The sequence below is a fragment of the Gracilinanus agilis genome, chromosome 2, assembly GCF_016433145.1.
Source record: "Gracilinanus agilis isolate LMUSP501 chromosome 2, AgileGrace, whole genome shotgun sequence".
Classification (NCBI taxonomy): Eukaryota; Metazoa; Chordata; class Mammalia; order Didelphimorphia; family Didelphidae; genus Gracilinanus; species Gracilinanus agilis.
Genome location: NC_058131.1, coordinates 419276420 through 419289812, shown reverse-complemented (window position 1 = coordinate 419289812; position 13393 = coordinate 419276420). Strand labels below are relative to the sequence as shown.

General features: G+C 32.5%; 2 protein-coding genes across 2 annotated transcripts in view; one reads left to right on the top strand and one right to left on the bottom strand.

The window, feature by feature from the left end:
- WDR20 (WD repeat domain 20) overlaps nucleotides 1-13393 on the bottom strand; it is a 160865-nt gene that overhangs the window by 10497 nt on the left and 136975 nt on the right. The gene's annotated exons all lie outside the window — the stretch shown is intronic.
- Nucleotides 1-13393, top strand: part of MOK (MOK protein kinase) — a 77750-nt gene that overhangs the window by 30011 nt on the left and 34346 nt on the right. Inside the window, exons 3-4 of the mRNA XM_044664620.1 lie at nucleotides 604-693; nucleotides 2613-2683. Of these exons, the coding sequence (XP_044520555.1) occupies nucleotides 604-693; nucleotides 2613-2683 (161 nt within the window). The remainder of the gene's footprint in view (nucleotides 1-603; nucleotides 694-2612; nucleotides 2684-13393) is intronic.

Sequence of the window (13393 nt, the reverse complement as noted above, 5' to 3'; positions counted from 1 at the left end):
AAAATAAAGTAAATATTATATCTGATTATATGGTGAAAAAGTAAATGAGAAAGGACAAAAAAACTCTGATGCAGCTTTACAGAGACTGATATTTTAAAATTGTATTATATCTTATATCTTATATATTTTATTTGAAATTGTATTATATCATATATAACTTTAATGGTCATTAAGTAAGCTTAATTTATTACTGATGTTCAGTCTCAAGTTTTAAATAAAACATTAGAGAATTCTAAAATAGAACAAAGAACTAATCCTTAGGAAATGCCTCTATCTCTCTTTTTCTCTCTGTCTTGGGTTCTTTTGTGCAACAAAAGCCCCCAAATTCTTCTGTGTAACCAAGGATAAACTTTAGTGTTTATCCAAAGCTCCATCAGTCTTAGTTTTCAGAGGTTAATGGTGAAAATAGGTGCATTTAACCATTCTTTAACTACAGTTGCCCTGTTATAGAAGAATTTAGAAGATAGTAATTGTGCCAGAAATAGCTCTTTTAAAAGAAGTTATGATCCTGTATATTTAATTATTCTTTAACAATATTATTTTAAAATATAAATCTAAGTTGTAAATTGTAGTGTTGTTTTTTTTTTTTTACCCACAAAATAGCATTGAGCAAGTGAACAATCTACGAGAAATACAAGCATTGAGGCGGCTGAATCCACACCCAAATATTCTTACATTGCATGAAGTTGTCTTGTAAGTATAATTGGTTTTATTTTTTCAGCTTTTTCTGTATTTTGATGCTTATAATTTAATCCTTCTTTAGCAGAAAGTAAATGTCAAGATTTTAAACTTGTTTGTTTGCTTAGAAAAACAATCATGCCTTTTTAAAAAACTCATACTCTTATTTAATTTGGACATTTAATGTGTACAACAGATGTCTGACTTCCGGAGCTGGATTTCACTTTATTAGGCAAACATATTCAACAACAACAACAAAAACCCCAAGGGAAATAACTAGTTTACTTAGAAAAAAATGTAGACCAGCAGTTGAAAATCCAGGAGACCCTAAGAATGACTTTGGAACTTAGGAACATGTTTTGAAATTGAATTTATACATTTACTTATTCATATGAGAAATATTAAGGGCCTGCTATGTGCAGAAATACTACTTGGCTTGGAAGTGATAAGAAGACTCTCTATATAAAACACAAACAAAAATACTTCCTGAACTCATGTAGTTTATGATCTAGTAATTCAATTGACAACTTAGTGGGAAAACATTATTGATTTATTTTAAAGATAAGACCTTTCCATTTCCTTTATGCAATTTGTTTACTGCATTAATGTTGTATAACAAAGCCCTTTAATTTCAAGGGAATTTTTATTCAATTCTAATTATGAGATGATGGTTTTAAAGTTTACCTGGTAGCCTAACATGCAGTGTAAAACATCTTTTTAGGAGGTCTGATAGGTCCAAATGTATTTCTAGGCACAAATATGACTTAAAGAAATTTGACTTCAATTTTCTGTTATCTACTTCAGTAAATGCATTGATAGAAAGTAGTCATAAATTCAGAGGCCAGGCTCCAACTAACTCTACCAAAATCTTGGCCCTTAAAACCTAGAAGGAATGCAAAGAAAATTTACCACCAAATTAGAGATCATTTTAAAGTGACATTTACCCTCTGGCTAACAACTTTGAAATAAGTTAGTTTTCTTGGGCAGTTTCATTATCCTTTGGCTGACAATGGACCACTCTAAGGGGTCCTTTTATAAAATATATATATATGCATATATATATATATATATATATATATATATATATATTTAAAGCTAAAATGTCCCTAAAGTAGGTTTAGGGTAATCCAGAAAAAATTAGTTTGAATATCTCCATCTATCCACTTTGAGGAAAATTGGAATTAAGGTGAAGTCAGGCAGTATTGAGTCATTATTGTGTTGCTCATAATTTTGCTGTGGCTGATACATGATTCCATTCTTTTCTCATTTTTCAAAACAATTTTATAGGTAAATTTTGATAGTGAAACCATAGTAAAACTCTTCTCTCTGTGTATACATTTATAACATTGATAGCTTATATTTGTCTTGTGTCTTAGAGTTCATAAAGTGTCTTCCTTACACTGTGCAGTAGGCAGATAGGTATTCTCACCATTTGACCAGAAAAGGAGAAGGACACTTGAAGCCAGGTTGTTTTTTTTTCCTGTTACAAGTCCAGTGCTCTATTCACTTCATCCTGTCCAAAAGCTGGTATTTTGAATTGGAATGGATTTTTGTTTCTTTCATTCTCCTCACTTAGTGCAGATGCTTCCTATTGGGGTTTTCTTTTCATTCTGCATTCTTGCTAATTTTATTTTTTTAAGATACAGCCTAACTATATGCCTTTTAGATATCCTCAAGGTTTTATGTCATTTTTTTAAACAGACTTTTAGAATTCTGCCTTGAACTAATAATCTCTTATTAGCATTTCAACTTAATTTTGTCTGCTTATGAATATTGGTTTAAAACAAAATCTTCCCTTTTAATCACTAAGCTGTTGTCTTTGTACAATGTGTAGGAGTGCCTTATGTTTACAAACTATGTTTAGAAATGAAATGAAGATTTGATTATACTTCCTGATGAGGAGAAAACAGAATAAAAAATGCTTTTTTCTTCAGTGACAGAAAAACTGGTTCTCTTGCACTAATATGTGAACTTATGGACATGAATATTTATGAGCTAATACGAGGTATGTTGACTAACTTGAAAGCCAATCTAAAGTCCTATTTTAAAGTATAGAGTTGTTAGACTAATTTAATGCTCTGGTTTTAAAAAAATCTTTATTTTGTAATGGTAGTGGTAACTAATGTTCAGTGCAGTGACATTGTACTCACTAACTCACTAGTGATTTCTCACTTGACAACTTGAGATGCTGTGATGATCATTTCAAAGCAAAGAAGCAAATAAACCATTAGAGAATCCCAGACAGATGTTAAAAAAAACCATGACATCCTAGGAGAGCTCTTAGACTTACAGAGTATATACTTGCTCTCATTTTTATTTTTATTTTATTATTTTTTAAAACCCTTACCTTCCATCTTGGAGTCAATGGGGTTAAGTGACTTGCCCAGGGTCACACAGTTAGGAAGTGTCTGAGGCCAGATTTGAACCCAGGACCTCCCATCTCTAGGCCTGACTCTCAATTCACTGAGCTACCCAGTCTGCCCCCTTTGCTCTTATTTTTAACAAGCTTGGTTATTGGTTTGTTTGTTTGTTTGTTTGTTTGTTTTTTTGGTTCATTAGAACCAGGAAAGGAAGGTTATTTGTAGAACCAGGCACAAATATAGGGAGTGACCACTGACTGCCCAATATTAAGACTAAAAAAAAAAAAAATTAAACCATTTTGGTATAAGAGACCAATGACTTAACTTAGCTCAGTGTCCTCTGAGATCATCACTGTGGTAAAATATAGAAATTAATATTTATAATAATGATTATCACCAAAAAAGATTATGTTCAACATGCTCTGTTTAAGAAGGTAGGAAAACAGGGAAGAAGTTTAAGAAGATTTTCATTTAAAATAATTTAAATTATAAAATGTTTTATGCTTAAAGGAGTAAGCCATATTTTATTTGAAAGTCTGCTTATGTGGAACACCTCTTTTCTTAGAAATGTCAGAAAAGTTAGGTGTTATAATACATTGCATTGAAACAAATCACACATGCCATTCAGAATATTTCTGTACATTTTGTCTGATATAAAATAGAATGAAGCATACAATCAATTTAAAAACACTCAATTTTATTTTCTTAGTTTGAATTACTTTTTATTATTCTCCTAGCTTATTGATAGTCTGCATTTCTGAAGCACACACTTTTAATAGTCAATTCTCAAAACTCAGATAGGAGGGAGAATTTCTGTGAAAATATATATACAGATATTCAAAGCAAATTAATTTTGAATTAAAAATCTTTTAACTCCCAAGAGCAAGAGAATGTACCTAATTGGAGAAATCGAATTTGAACCATCTCTCTACAGTCAGACATACTTGTAGAAAATGGAGAATTTTATAGCTTGGCATTCATCCTCTCTGCTTGTCTCTAAGTCCAGCCCCTCCTTCAAGGCCCTGTTGTTCAAGTCTTATTTCCTCCATGAAGCCTTCCTTGGCCATCCCAGTGCTTGATGATTACTCCTTTCTCTGAACTCCTCCTATAGCACTTACTGTCTCTGCCACTCATTTGATACTTAGCATTTCTGACCTTGCATTATCATTAATCTTTTTATGTATGTAGCCTATCTCCCTAACTGGATTGCAAGTACTTTTAAGGCAGGCACCATGCCTAATACCTCTTTTTGTAACTGCAGTGACTGATAGGTAATAGATCTTCATTATGTTTATTGATGTTGATGTCATATTGTAACGAGTCACTCCCTGCTGTCTTACAACAAATAGTTATTCTCTTATGTTTCTTTACAGCCTCTTAGATTATTGGATATGTTGGATGGTAAAGGATAAGTTAATTCTGAAATGGGAGAACAGTCACTCAATAAGTAAAGTATCTAGTAATATGTTTAATAGCATAGGAATATAAAGAATATAAAGAAAGTATAAGACTAGATTCTTGCTCTTAATGTATTTATAATCCTTGTTGAGGCAAAACTAAAATAAGGTGAAATAATAGACAGTTGCACTTGTGATGTAGAGGTAAGAGCACTTAGTTCAGTCAGGAGGCCTGATAAAACCAGCTTTGTCACTCGTTTGCTTTACTTGGGTAAGAATACATCTTTCAGTATCTTAGATTCTCAAACTATAAAATCAAGGAGTTCTGTTAGATGATCTGGAGGACCCTTCCAGCCCTGATTCTAATTGCTAAGCTTTGTGGTGCTAGCAATGAATACAATACAAGTTTGGAGGAACAAGAGAACATTTTGTGAATCTCAGTAGATGGAGAAGGTTTCCTAGAGGAGCAGGCATCTTGAGCTTGGGCCTTGAAAAAGGTGTTGCTTGATAAGGGAAAGAAGGGAAGAATGACATTCCAAGGGCTAGGAGAATAGCATTACTTTGGTAGGAATTTTGAGCTTTTATATGTCTTTCTTGAAAATCGAGAATGTAACAATCTAATTTCTTAAAATAAATATACCTTTCTGTGTTTGGATCTTTAATAAGATCTTTGTTAATTTGTAATGCCATTTCATTGCAAAACTCTCAATTTTCAGATAATTGTTCTTTTATATAATATTTTCCCCACACTTAGCTCCAAAAAGAATTATAATTGTATTATCTATATATTTGGGTTAACCTGGTTTCTTGCCTTTTGCAGCTCATATCAACTTTTGGAATCTGTCTTTGTATTATCCTCTTCTTCAACTTCCTTATGATCAGAAATCTCTAAAAATGGGATGGGTTGATCTGTAAACAGAGAGATGTTGTAAAGAAAATGCTTTGAGTAGATTTGAAACTAGGCCACCTCTGAGCCCCTTACTAGCTCTGATCATCTGTGACTTTAGGTCTTGGCTCTTAGCTAGCCTACACTAGTTTTCTAGCCTAAACTGGCTAAGAAACCCTTGGAATTGATTGGTGGTGGCTTTATAATGAGTCATATTACCCGAGTTCAATACTAGCTATCTTGTCCTGACTCATTTATAATTGACTCTTGCTGAGAATTTTCTTAGTCCTGCTTTACCAATTTACATATACTCTTTGCATAAGTTCCTAACCTAATATTATGTTCCTCCACAAAATTAATATAAGCAATACAGAAAGCCTAACAATCATAGGTCCTGTTATTTCTGGAATGAATAGCTCATAATTTTTTAGTATTTTATATTTTACAAAGCACTTTCCCTGCAACAATCCTTTGAGGATAGGTAATGAACATATTGCTTTTTTTTGGCTCCTAGATGCCAACAGATTATGTGTATTATCTGTAGTTTAAGTACACTGAGCCTCAACAAGTTTGTGATCTTTTCAACATCATACAGTTTGGGGGGCAGCTGGGTAGCTCATTGGATTGAGAGCCAGCCAGGCCTAGAGATGGGAGGTCCTAGGTTCAAATCTGACCTCAGACACTTCCTAGCTGTGTGACTCTGGGCAAGTCACTTAGCCCCTATTGCTTATCCCTTACCACTCTTCTGCCTTGGCACCAATAAATAGTATTGATTCTAAGATGGAAGGTAAGGGTTTAAAAAAAAAAGTTTAGCAAGTTAGCAAGTAGTGGAGCCAGGACTGAAGCCCAAGTCTTCTGACTTAAAAGTTCAATGATCGTTCTTCTACAGCTTGCTGCTTTTTACTGAAATTGCTCCCTCCAAAGTTATCAGTGATATCTCCTGCTAAGCTAATGACCTTTTCTTAGACCTCATCTTTCTTGACCTTTCACCCTCTTCTCCTTGACTTTTCTCTCTAGGTTTCCTGATCAGGATAAGATCAGGACAGAGAACTGATCTGTCCTGGTTCTCTTCCTACATGTACAATTGCTTCTTCTCAGTCTCCTTTGCTTGATCTTCATATAGGTCATACCTGCCCAGGGTGGGTATCCATCAAGACTCCATCCTGGTCTTTCTTCTCTCTCTAAGCTATTTTACATAATCATCTCCTCAGCTTCCATGGAATCCATTATTATCTTTTTGCAAATGATTTCTCAGATCTATATGCCCAGCACTAATCTCTTTCTAACCTCCAGGCTCAAAAGTATCCAGCTATCTATTAGACTTCTCAACTTGGATTTTGTATAGAATCAGGCTAAACCTAATTTCTGTTAGACTGCTTCCCAGAAGTTTTTGTCTGATAGTGAATGCTTACCGTATTAGGTGAGATCTTGGGGTTATCAAATATTAATCCTACTAGGTTATTTTGTCTCTGTGTGTGTTTTCCTGATTTATCCTATTAATCATCCTTTTGTTTTTTTAACAAGTACCAAATAATATTGATGATTAATAATAATTAATTAGCATTTACAAAGTGCTTTACAATATTATCTCATTTGATCCTCACAACAACCCTGGAAAGTAAGTGCTATTTATTTTTACCCCCATTTTATAGAAGAGGAAACTGAGGCAGGCAGAGGTGAAGTGACTTGCCCAGGGTCATTCAGCTGGTCAGTATTAGAAGCAAAATTTGAACTCAGGTCTTTGCCCACTCCAACTGTGCACTGTGCCATTTAGTTTCTTGATAATATAGTTTGCAATCTAGTACTGCTTGGCCCTTTTCCTTCCCATTTTTTTCATTATTCCCTTTGAGATGCTTGACTCTAAATGAAGTTTAGTTACCTTTTAAAAAACATTATTAAAAAACATTATTATTTTTTTTTAAACCCTTACCTTACATCTAAGAATAAATACTACGTATTGGCAGAAAGAAGAACAGAAAGGACTAGCCAATGGGGGTTAAGTGACTCGTCCAGAGTCACACAGCTGGGAAGTGTCTGAGGCTAGATTTGAACCCAGGACCTCCTGTCTCTAGGCCTGGCTCTTAATCCACTGAGTCACCCAGATGCTCCCTAGCTACCTTTTTAAAAGCTTTCATAATCCCCTGTTGAGATTCTCTCCATTTTATCTGGCATATGTCTTGTTTGTACATAGGTGTTTGCATATTGTCTCCTTCTATTATGAGGAGCTCCTTGAGAGCAGCCATGGTTTTTTCCTTTCTTTGTATCACAAGCACTTAGCACAGCACCTGGCATATAGTAGGTGCTTAATAATGCTTGTCGACTTGACCTTACAGAATGTACTATAGTTATATGACTATTTTAATAAATGGTAATGGTTCCAGAATTATTTGACTTTGAAAATTATTAGGCGATGATACTAGTGAGATCAATATCTTGTATTCATCTTTATATCTATCAGTGAGTATTGCTGTGGTTCATGTCCATGCAGATCATTCCTAATCTTGATCAGTTCTCTACCCAAGGATTGCTGCTTGTCATTGGAGTATGGTTGAAATAATAATAAATTGATCTCCACCATGGAAAAACAACTTAAAGTTCTGTCTTGGTGACATTGTGTCATTATTGATATCTTTGTATGTGTACATACAGTTCTGGGATGTAGGCCATAAAAGTAGTTTTTAATCATATATATATACTAAAAAGCATCAGTGGATGATACTATTTTCAAGTGGGCTTCTTTATGTTGTTGATCTGATTTAAAAAACACTGTGGAATACTTTTAATGCAAATTTTTTGCTGTAAAGTAACATCTGTAGCCACAAATAAATTAGCAGGGACAAGAGCTGATTGCATCTAAGTATTAGAACTAAAACATTTCATAATGGTACTATATTTTATTTGTTCCTGAATCCTCAAAATAGGGTTCTTCTATTATAGAAAGCTTGGTCCTTATTTTAGAAAAACTAACCAGGGAGTATTTGGACTGGAAAAGTGAGAATTTAGGGGAAACGGATTTCTCGTATTAAAATATCTAAAGAGAGAATGGAAGAGAACAAATATTCTGTGTAACCCAGTGAAGAACTAGTGGGTAGATGTTACAAGGAAGCACTTTGGGGTTCAACATAACGAAGAATCCTGTGAAATCAGAACTGAACAAGAGTAGAATGGGCAATTTTGCAGTTAGGGAAGACCACTTGAAGCTGAGGTTGGTAGAAGGGATGCACTGGTAAAAGTTGGACTGGATGACCTCTGAGAGTCTGATTCTAATCTAATAGTCAATAACTTGACCAGATGAGTTCCTTGAATATTTTATCCCCATTATAAATCTTCTTTATAACAGCTTGCTTTTCAAACCTCCATTTAGTTTTAATGGAGGAAATGAAGAGAAATACCCAAATGTAGTGCTTCTTCACCAATTATTAAAAACTAAAGGATGAAGAATTTGGCTTTTCTATTTCTTTCATAAAGATATAGTTTGTATAGCTAAAAAAGCTTTGATTTCTCTTTTAACTTTCTTTTTTATTCTGAATTTGACAGCACCAACAATTTCCAAATACAAAGAATAAAAAAAGTGGATTGTACATGAAACTGAATCTTCATTAACAGTCTTTTAAATATATATTACCATGTTAATTACAAAACTGTCTATTGCATTTTGCTTTGAACCTCCTATTCTTTTCTCTGGATTTTGAAGTGTTTCACTGGGGTTCTTATCATCTTGCTATTTTTAATATCTTTCTTCTATCAGTTGTTCCTACCTTTTTTCCAAAAACTAAACAACTTGTAAAAAATGTGTAGGTAAACAAAAATATGTGTAGGTAAAAAAAAATGACTCGTGTTCAAAAATATATTTGCCTCAATTTCATTACTTCTCTATCAAGATGTGGGAAATACATTTCACTGTAATAAGTCCTTTGACATTATAGTTGGTCATTGCATTGATTAAAATCTTTTTTCCAATATTAAAGTTATTGTCTAAATTGTTCTCTTCATTCTTCTCACTTCACTTTCCATTAGTTCATACAATTTTTCTCAGATTTCTCCAAATTTATCACTGTCATAATTTTTTATGTCATAACAATATTCTATGATCATAATTTGTTTAACTTCTCTCCACTTAATGGGATAGTGCTACTTCAAGTATTTTTGTATATGAGTCTTTCCCCTCTTTCTTTGATCTCTTTGAGGAGGTATATTCCTAGTAGTGGTATCTCTGGGTCAAAGAGTATGTGCAATTTAATGACTTTTTAGGTATTGTTTCAAATTTTTGTCTGTATTGGCACAACCAATTTATAATTCTAACTTTGGTGTGCTTGTCCTCCCACAACTCCTTCCATAATTTATAAATTTCCTTTCATTGGTAATTAAAAAAATAATTGGATGAATGTGAGGTATACTTCTAGTTGTTTTAGTGTGGATTTCTCCAATCATTAGTGATTTGTTGCATTTTTTTCCTTATAGTTATTGGTAGCTCAGATTTCATCCTTTGAGAATTGACTTCATATCCTTTGATCATTATCTATTGGGGAAAGATTCTTATTCATTTGCTTCATTTCTTTATCTTGACTATTATAACTTTATCAGATAAGCTTGCTGCAAAGATTTTTTCCCACAGCTAATTGTTTTACTTCTAATTAAAAAAATTTTTTTATTTGTGCAAAGTTTTTTCATTTCTGTAAAATTGTTTATTGCCTTTGATTTTCTCTATCCTTTATTTGATCAAGAACTCTTCCCCTACACATAGTTGTTAAAAAGTATTTCTTTTGGGGACAGGTAGGTGGTTCAATGGATTGAGAGTCTGGCCTGGAGATGGGAGGTCCTGAGTTCAAATATGAGCTTAGACACTTCTTAGCTGGGTGACCTGGGCAAGTCATTTAATTTTAATTCCCTAGCCTTTAGCACTCTTTTTTCTTGGAAATGATACTTAATATTGATTCTAAAAAAAAGGTAGTAATATCTTTGCTCTGGTCCTCTAATTTTTGATGTGATATTTTATTTCTAGGTGTATTCATGACTAATTTTCGATGTAATATTTTATACCTGGGTATATATACATGTGGATTTAAAAATTAATATTCAATAACTAAGTATCATATTTTTATAAAGTTTTATTAATAATAAACTAACATAAAAAGCTAACTAAAAGGGTACTAACCAGCCCGCTCCCAAGAGCAAAAGAGAAAGAACAAGTATAGCCTCAGAACTTATACAAAACGTGACCAGGCAAACATAGACAAAAGGAAAAGCATTATAGGTAATACAGAAAGGACGTTTGGGTAATGCAGTTTTAAGGGATTCAAGATATTTCTAACTATATATGCATTTAGGCTAACTTTGGTATATGTTGTGAGATGCTAATCTAAATCAATTTTATGCCTTACTAATTTACAAAAATTATTAAAGAATTTTTAGTTGAATCTTTAGGGCTAAGTAGGCCATGATATCATCTGCAGTTTATGAAATCATTATTTTTTTCCTTTGCCCATGTTTATTCCCTTAGTTTCTATTTTTGTCTTATTGCCATAGCTAACATTTCTAGCATTATTTAAAATAATACTGGTGATAATGGACATAATTGCTTTACCCTTGATTTTATTGGACAGATCTCTAGGATTTTTCTCTTACATATAATGCTCATGGTCTTGGTTTTAAATAGACACTATTCATTAGGGAAAGGTCTTTTCAGTCCTATGGTTTTTAGTGTTCTTAACAGAAATTTGTTCTATTTTGACAAAAGCTTTTTCTGTAACTGTTGAGATAATAAAATTTTTATTTTTGTTGTTATTATGGTCGGTTATGTGGATAGTTTTCCTTTTGAACCAACCAGTATCCATGGTATAAATTCAATATAGTGTATAATCTTTTAAAATGTTATTGTTGCCTCTTTGCTCATATTTTTTTAATATTTTTGTGTTGATATTTATTAGTGATTTTGGTCATTGTTTTTTCTTTCTCCATACTTCCTTTCTCTGATAGAGGGAACAAGAACTTATTTATATCATGGAAGGATACCTTTTTATATTTTTTTGTAAGGAGTTTATATAATATTGGAATTAATTACTCTTTGAATGCTTAATAGAATTCAGTTATAAATCCTTCTTGTCCTGGGAGGGTTTTTGTTTTTTATTTTTCCCGTGGCTTTAATTTATGGCTCCTTTGCTTTCTGTTTTTGTGATTGGGTTAAAGAAATTACTTTTTGTACTATTAATTTATTTTGTAGTTTTATAAATATTGATACATTTCTTTAATGTTACTCAGTTGCATATAGTTGGGCAGAGTAATATTTTCCTTCATTTCTTCATCATTTGTTGAGTTAATTTTTGATATTGCTAATTTGATTTTTCTCAGATTTGCTAATCAATTATCTTATCTATTTTAGTTTTTTACCAATTTTTCTATTTTGCTTTTAATTTTGCTAATCTTTTTGATTTTTTTAATTTCTATTTTGGTGATTTGTTATCGTAGTCGGTTTTATAAATTTGTTGCTCTTCTACTTTTAGTTGCATGAATAGTTTATTGATCTGATTTTGTTTTGTTTTGTTTTGTTTTATTTTGTTTTTGCTGACAAAAGTGATTAAAGGTTTAAATTTTCCCCATTGATTTGCGTTGTCTGCATCCAAGAAGTTAGTATATTGTCTCATTGTTGTCCTTTCATTGATGAAATAATATTTTGTTAATATGAATTGTTCTTTAACCTAACAATTCTTTATGATTAAATTATTTACTCCATTAAAATGTGAGTCCTTTCTTCTGTTGCAATTGAAATTAAGATAAACTGAAGCAATAAAGTTCCAAGCATGCTCATTTTATTGACAAGGCCAGCAAATGGGGTCTTTAGCTTCTCAACAAGCAAAAGACTGAAATGAGGATTGACTATTTTTATGGGTAACAGAGGAACATCCAAAAACTAGAAGGTGGCATGATAGATGAGGAAAACAGTATGATTTGTTACAAAGTTAGAATCGATGTGGGGGGCAATGTGATTGGCTGGAAATTTGGAATGCAAGGCTAGCAAAAGCTTCCTTTAATCACTCCCTGGTGGTGATCACTTGTCTGGCTACTTAGTGTCATAGAAATAACAGACTTGGCTTTCTTCACGGACAGCCAGTGTTGCAGAAATAACAGACCAGACTCCCTGGTATCCACATGCATCCTTCAAAGATAATAGATTTCCTTGACATTAGAATAGGAAAAATGATTAGTGAGTAAACTCAACTTCTAAACTTAACTCAGAGACAAATGAAATCTGACTTAAATAATTACACAAAATGTTGGTAGTGTGATAGAAAATGAAATCAATTATAGAATAAAATCAATTTGATTTTCTCAATTTTTGCTTCACAGGGCCTTTGCTAGTTGTGATATTTATTATGTTATTGCTAGCAAAGGGAATGTTTAGTATTTTTGCTTTGCTATAATTTGTCTAAGAGATTTTTATATCTTAGAACCTAGTTAATTTTCATAAAAGTTTTATACCTGGAAATATGATAAATGTGTGTGTTTATTTCACTTCCCATTTGGTAATTACTAAGAGATATCATTTCTAGTTTTTCTAAAGTTCTGTTCAGGTCCTTATCTCTTGTATTATTCATCTTTGTTAAATTTGTGTAGGCCTGAAAGAGAAACATTGAAGTAACTTAAAGTTTTGAAGGCTATTTATCTTGAAATTTAATTAACGTTTCTTTTAAGTACTTAGATGCTGTGTCAATGAAAAAATATAGTATTGCTATTACTTAATTACTTATGATGTCTTCAAGCATAGTATCACCTTTGTATTTGTTACTTTCAGTTGTCTGTTTTTATTATTACCTTGTCTGACATTATGATTACTACCTGCTTTTTTTTTTTTCAATTCATCTGTGCATAATAAATTCTGAGCCAGGCCCTCATTTTTAACTCTGTGTGAAACTGTTTTATGTATGTTTTTTTTAAATCTGCTCTTAGATTATTTTTCTTATCCCTTCCATCCTTTTTTATAGATGAGTTCCTCCCATTCATATTCATGGTTATAAGGGCTAATTGTGTATTTCTCTCTCTCATATCTTCCTATACTCTCCCCTCTCTTTGACTCC